General features: G+C 45.1%; 1 protein-coding gene across 1 annotated transcript in view; it reads left to right on the forward strand.

Moving 5' to 3' along the window:
- LOC126086319 (WD repeat-containing protein 87-like) overlaps nucleotides 1-5,137 on the forward strand; it is a 30,217-nt gene extending 25,080 nt beyond the window's left edge. The window contains exons 7-9 of the mRNA XM_049902471.1: nucleotides 2,840-3,196; nucleotides 3,626-4,141; nucleotides 4,427-5,137. Coding sequence (XP_049758428.1) covers nucleotides 2,840-3,196; nucleotides 3,626-4,141; nucleotides 4,427-5,137 — 1,584 coding nt within the window. The remainder of the gene's footprint in view (nucleotides 1-2,839; nucleotides 3,197-3,625; nucleotides 4,142-4,426) is intronic.
- Nucleotides 5,138-6,399: the final 1,262 nt, after the last annotated feature.

The following is a 6,399-nucleotide window of genomic DNA, read 5'->3' on the forward strand; positions in this document are numbered from 1 at the left end:
AGAGAGGGAATTGAATAAACCAGAGAAAAAATCAAGGCAGGTAAAGGAGAAACTGACCAAGCATAAAAAAAACGTCACCCATCAAGAAGGAGAAATGCCCTGGGAAGGAGAAATACCAGCTTTCCCACAAAAGAAACTAACCAAGGATGAGCAGAAGTTAGCCCTAAAAGAAAAGAGACTGACTGGAGAAAAGGGAAAACTGGGGAAAGGAAAAAAAATGACCTGGAAAGAAGAGAAGCCAAACCTGGGAAGGAAGAAGCTGGCCTGGGAAAAGAGGATGCTGGCCCAGAAAGAAGGCATGTGGACCAAGGAAGAGGGGCTGCTGGTCTGGAAAGACAGAACATTGGCCCAGGCAGAGATGGAACTGGGTGAGGAAGAGGAGGAACTGGCTGAGGAAGAGGAGAAACTGGGTGAGGAAGGGGAGGAACTGGCTGAGGAAGAGGAGGAACTGGCTGAGGAAGAGGAGGAACTGGCTGAGGAAGAGGAGGAACTGGCTGAGGAAGAGGAGAAACAGACTGGGAGAGAGGAGGAACAGACTGGGAAAGAGGAGGAACTGGCCTGGAAAGAGGAAGAACTGGCCTGGGAAGAGGGAGAACTGGCCTGGCAGGAAGAGGAATCGGCCTGGGAAGAGGAGGAACTAATCCTGAACATGGAGAAACAACTTAGAGAAGAGAAGAAAAAGTTCCACAAAAAGGAGAAATACATACAAGAAAAGGAGAAAGATGTTGAGGATGAGGAGAAACGGGCCTGGAAAAGGAGCAAATTGGCCCACAAAGAGGAACAGTTGTCTAAAGAAGAAAAGGAACTATCTGAGGAGAAGAGGAAAATGGTATTAGAAAAGAAGAGCATGACAGAACAAGAGAATAAGTTGGCCCAAGAAAAGGAGAACTGGTTAGGAAAAAAGGAAAAAGAGGCTCATAAAAGGAAGAAAAAAATCAAAGAAGAGAAAAAACAAGTTAGGGAAGAAGATGAACAGAAAAAACAAGACCAGAAAGAGAGGCACGCTCAGAAAGAGAAAGAGGCTAAGGATAATAAACAACGAGCTTGGGAAAGACAGAAAATGGACCTAGAAGAAAAGGAAAAGTTTGGAACAATGGAGAAGTTATCAAAACAAAAAGATAAACAGGCCCAGAAAGAGGAGAGGAAAGCTTGGATAGAGAAAAGAAGGTCACAGAAACAGAAAAAGACAACTGAGGGAACGAAACAACAGACTTGGGAAAAAGAGAAGATGGACTTGGAAAAGGAGGAACAAGTTAGAGAAATGGAGGAATGGTCACTAGAAGAAGAGAAACAGGTCCGGGAGGAAAAGAGATGGGGTCAGAAAGAGGAGAAATTGGCTCGAGAAGTAAAGAAAGAGGCTGAGGAAAAAGAACAACGGTCCAGAATAAAGGTGAAACTGGGCCCAGAAGAGGAGAAAAAGATGGAGGAAACTGAGAAAGGGTCCCAAAAAGAAGAGAAACAGGCCATGGAAAAAGAGAAATGGGCCAAGAAAAAGGAGAAATGGATTGGAAAAGATGAAAAAGCAATTGAGAAACCAAAACAGTGGCCCAGGGAAAAAGAGAAACAGACAGAGAAAGAGAGAATATGGGGTAAGAAAGAGGAGAAATGGTCCCAGAAAGAGGAGACAAAGGTTGAGCAGATAAAACAACGGACTTGGGAAAAAGAGAAATTGTCCTTAGAAGAGAAGGAACAGGCTGGTGAAATGGAGAAACAATCCCAGGAACAAGAGGAAGAGGCCAAGGAAGAAAAGGAAAGGGCATTGAAGAAGAGACCAACCCAGAAAGACAGCAAACTGGCCAAGGAAGAGAGGCATATTGCTGAGAAAGAAAAGACAACAACCAAGGAAGATATTGCCATAATCAAGAGAAAGGAAAAAATACCCCAAGATGAGAAAGAAATTATGACACAAAAGGATACATTGTCTCAGGAAGAGAGGGAATTGGTCTATGATAATGGTAGCAAAGAGAGGGATGTCACCAAGAAAAAAAAGAAAATGACCAAAGAGGAGAGAATACAGGCATTGAGGAAACTGGATATGGAAAAGGGGATTCATTTAGAAGAAAATGAGGCTAGTTCCAGGGAAAAGAATATATGGGTGGAAGAGAGCGCATTGTTGAAGATTCTGGCTAGGACAATTAGAGAAACGAGTAAAGAGCCTTTGGAAGGAATTGAAATTGATGGCCACGGGTGGGAATTTTTTAAGGAACAGGAGGAAATAGCCAAAGAAGATAAAGAACTGTCTCTGGAAGAGAGACAATTAGAAGATGATAGCAGAATGGCCAGCCAAAGGAGAACACTGACCGATGAAGAGAGCTTGGAGGAGGACCGAAGGTTAGTAGAAAGGGTCCAGGAAAAGGCACTATTAGATAAAACCCAGGTAGAGAGAATATTAAAGGAGGTCCAGGAGCAAAATATCTTAGAAAAGAGGCATCTAGAGGAGCTTCTGAAGAGGATTGAGGAGAATGAACCAGAAAAGATCCAGGTGAAGTGGTTATTAGAGAATACCAGAGATACAATGTTTGAGAAATTATATGAGAGCTTGATTGAGAAGGGAATAGAGGAAGGTTTCACTAAGCAGGGGAAAGAGGAGGAGAGCCTGACTGAAGAGGGGAAAGAGGGGGAGATCCTGTCCGTGAGGAAGAAAAGGAAATATTCAATAGAGAAGCGGGAGCAGAACGTCAGCCAAAGTGAAGAGAAACTGGGGAACTTGGCTAAAAAAGGTAAACAAAAGACCTTGGCTCAAAAGAGGGAAAAGGAAAAGAGGTTAACTAAGGAAAAACAAAGGCTGACTAAGAAAAAAAAGGAGGGCTCAAGTGAGGAACAGCTCCTGTGTGAGGAGGTGCATCTCAGTGAGGAGGAAGAGAGCCTGAGCGAGGAAGAGGAGGAGAGCCTGAGTGAGGAAGAGGAGAGCCTGAGGGACAAGGGGGAGGAGAGCCTGAGGAAGGAGGAGGAGAAAAGCATGAGGGAGGAGGACGAGGAGAAGGAGAGCCTCAGGGAGGAGGACGAGGAGAAGAGCCTGAGGGAGGAGGAGGAGGAGAGCCTGAGGGAGGGGGAGGGGGTGGAGAGCCTGAAAGAACAGAAGTGCCTGAGCAAGGAGGAAGGGGAGATGGAGAAGTTAGAGAAAAAAGATGAAGAAAAGGAGGAAAGAGAGAAGGATGTGAACAGAGTATTGAAAAGAGAGCTCTCGAAGGAAAAAGTGAGCTTATTCAAGGTAGTGATGGAAGGGAAGGAGCTTGCTGAGAAACGGGAGGGTACAGCTAAAAGGGAAATGCTTATTAAAAGAGAGAGATGGCTTGATAAAAAGAGAGACCTCAGACCTATGGACAAGGCTATGTGGCCAACAGTTCTGAAGGGCCCCTTCAAAATACCACTCCAGGTAGCCCAGGGGAAAAAAGAGGGAATGGATCTGGAAGTCTTAGAGGATCATTTGGGTTTCGAAGGACAGGACAGTCAACTTCTTCGAGTACACCCCATGACAAGTTCATGGGCAAGACAAGAGGATATACTCTTGGAGAAAGCCAGGGGCATGTTTTTGCAAGTCATGGGAACAAACTTAGAGACTCATACCCCAGAAAGACTCCATAGACCAGAGTCCCAGTTATCTCATGTTATTGTGGAACCACAGACACCTGAACACAGGCCCACAGGTGACAGGTGGAAGTGGGTCCTGAAGTATCAGGATTCCCAGAGGAGGAAATCTGAGGGCCAGGCCCCAGCCCCAGCCTCAGCCCTAGCCTCTTCACCTGAAATGCCAACTAAAAAATACCCTAAGCCAGGTTACTCAGAAGCAAGCCTCTCAGATGAGGGTTGGATTAACAGCACCTTAATAAGGTTGGAAGCAGGAGAGCAACTTTCCAGGGACAGTTTCCGTCGACTGAACCAGATCCTTGGAGACTTCAGTTCAAAGCGACACTCGAAGTGGATGCATGAGGCCAATCTTAAGGCCGTTGTTAAGCACCTCAGGCAGAACCTAGAGTTAAGTCACACTAAAGTATCTCAACTATATAAGGACGTTTTGAGTCCAGTGCACTTAAAAGTGATCCCTCCAATTAGAAAAAGAGAAAAGGAGAGCTGGCTTGAACCATTTCCTATCCCAGAACGAGTGTTACCACCAGCCACTAAGAGGATTCAAGCCCCACAGGTTCTCAACTGGCATCTCTTAGCTGATTCCTACAGGAAGAAGCAGGCACAACAGTTATCCACTGCTGTCAAGGAGATAAAGCACCTTTATCCAATGAGAAGAGATGTTTCTACAGCTGTCTGTCCCTCTGTGGACAAAAAATCCCCTGCCTTGATATTCCAGAAGGATATCTGGGCCTTGAGGGGTAGGGGTGAACTCCCCAAATTTCCCAAGGCAAAGACGACAGCACTGCCCATACCTGCACCAATGTTACCATCAGCCACCAAGAGGATTCAAGCCCCCAAGGCTGCAAATTGGCACCTTTTAGGAGAACCTTACAGGAGTGAGCGGGCACAGCGGTTAGCCAATGCTCTCAAAGAGATGGAGATGCGACCTTTTTATCCTGCCACGAGAGACATTTTCACAGATGCCCATAATTCTGTGAACAAACAAACACTAGCACTCATGTTTCAGAAGGACTTCTGGGCTCTTAAGTGTAAGAGTAGGCCCCCTAAATTGCCCAAGTTGGAGAAGAAGGCACAGCCCATCTCCAAAAAAAGGGAAGAGATACCTCAATGGGAGACATTTGTGGCCCTATACTATGTCTTGCAGAGGTTGCAGGAGCAATATGGAAAAGACAGCACTACTTGGATGGAACAGTTCTACCAGCTCATGGACCTGTACCAACTTAAGTCCCCTCGGATCCAGGGGCTTCTATTAGAGTTGCTACAGAGAAAGAAACCTCACCCCCAAGAGACCATCTACAAAGAGGCCCTGAAGACCAAGGAGCTGGTACTTGGCGAGCGGTTGTTTTGCTGTCTGTTTTGTGGTGGTTCTCATGCCCCTGGAGGTCCCCTAAAATTCCAGGATGTGGTACCCCTTCCTGAGAAGAACAGGGTGCATACTCTCCAACCTGTGGGCATTGCCCAGTATGGGTTCCTAGAACTTGCCTGGAAAAGCCTACCACAAGTTAACCCTTACCTTATTAAGACGTTGTCTAACATCCCAACTCTCTGATTTGGCTTAACTAATATTAGAATTTTGAAGTCCTGTTGGAAAATGAACCTGGATCACAGATTTTAAGCCTTCTTACCTGGTGCCAACTTAGAGGTGGGACTAGGTGATGGCATGTCTTCATTCATCTCCAGAAACCTCCTACTTAACCTGTGTATTGAATAAAATGATGTTTCTCATTTGTAACAGGTATGCTGGCCTGTTGCTCTTCCTCCCCAAACCTAGAATCCTCTGGAAAGTGGCCAGAGGAAACAGATACCCTTTGTCCTAAGAGAGGGACAGTTTTTTCAGTCAGTGGGTGTACATCTTCTGAAGGACAGGGGCTGGTACCTGATCATCAAATCCTGTCCTAGTACTTTTTTCTCTTGGCTCCTATCTCCTTTCCTCACAGGGTCTGAGAGGGAGAGTATCTGGCACAGTGGAGCTTGTTTTTAGCACTAATGTAAAAGGAAACAGAGATGACCCATAATTTTGCCCCCTTACAAACTTTGATCTTGACTAAGTATCCTCATCTACATAATTGGGATATACAGTGATATAGTGGTTAAGAATGCCAACTTTGAATTCAGAAGAACTCTCCAGTCATTACTCTGCCATTTACTGTTTGATTTTATTTAGCTGTTTGATTTTATTAGCTCATTTATTAGCTCTTTGAACTCCACTTTTGGGTCCCTCAAAGTAAAATGGTGATAATAATACCTGCTTTATTGAAATGTTTAGCACAGTGCTTGAATATAGTTCTGTTCCTAATGGCTAGCTATTCCAATGGAAAATGTTGTTGTTGTTAGGTGCCATCTAGTTGGTTCCTACTCATAGCCGTCCTTTGTACAACAGAACAAAACATTGCCTGGTCCTGTGCCATCCTCACAGTTGTTGCTATGCTTCAGCCCATCATTGCAGCCACTATGTTACTCCATCTCATTGAGGGTTGTCTTAGTTATCTAGTGCTGCTATAACAGAAATCCCACAAGTGTATGCCTTTAAGAAACAGAAGTTTATTCTCTCACAGTTTAGGAGGCTAGAAGTCCAAATCCAGAGTGCCAGACTTTCTCTGTTGGCTCTGGGGGACGGTCTTTGTCCTCAATCTTCCCCTGGTCAAGGAGCTTCTCAGCAGAGGGACTTGGTTCCAAAGGACATGCACTGCTCCCAGCACTTCTTCCTTGGTGGTATGAGGTTCCGCTCTGTCTCCACTCACTTCTCTCTTTTATGTCTCAGATTGGTTAAAGATACAGTCTAATCTTGTAGATTGAGTCCTGCCTCGTTAA

The sequence above is a fragment of the Elephas maximus genome, chromosome 11 (genome assembly GCF_024166365.1).
Source record: "Elephas maximus indicus isolate mEleMax1 chromosome 11, mEleMax1 primary haplotype, whole genome shotgun sequence".
In the NCBI taxonomy this organism is placed as follows: Eukaryota; Metazoa; Chordata; class Mammalia; order Proboscidea; family Elephantidae; genus Elephas; species Elephas maximus.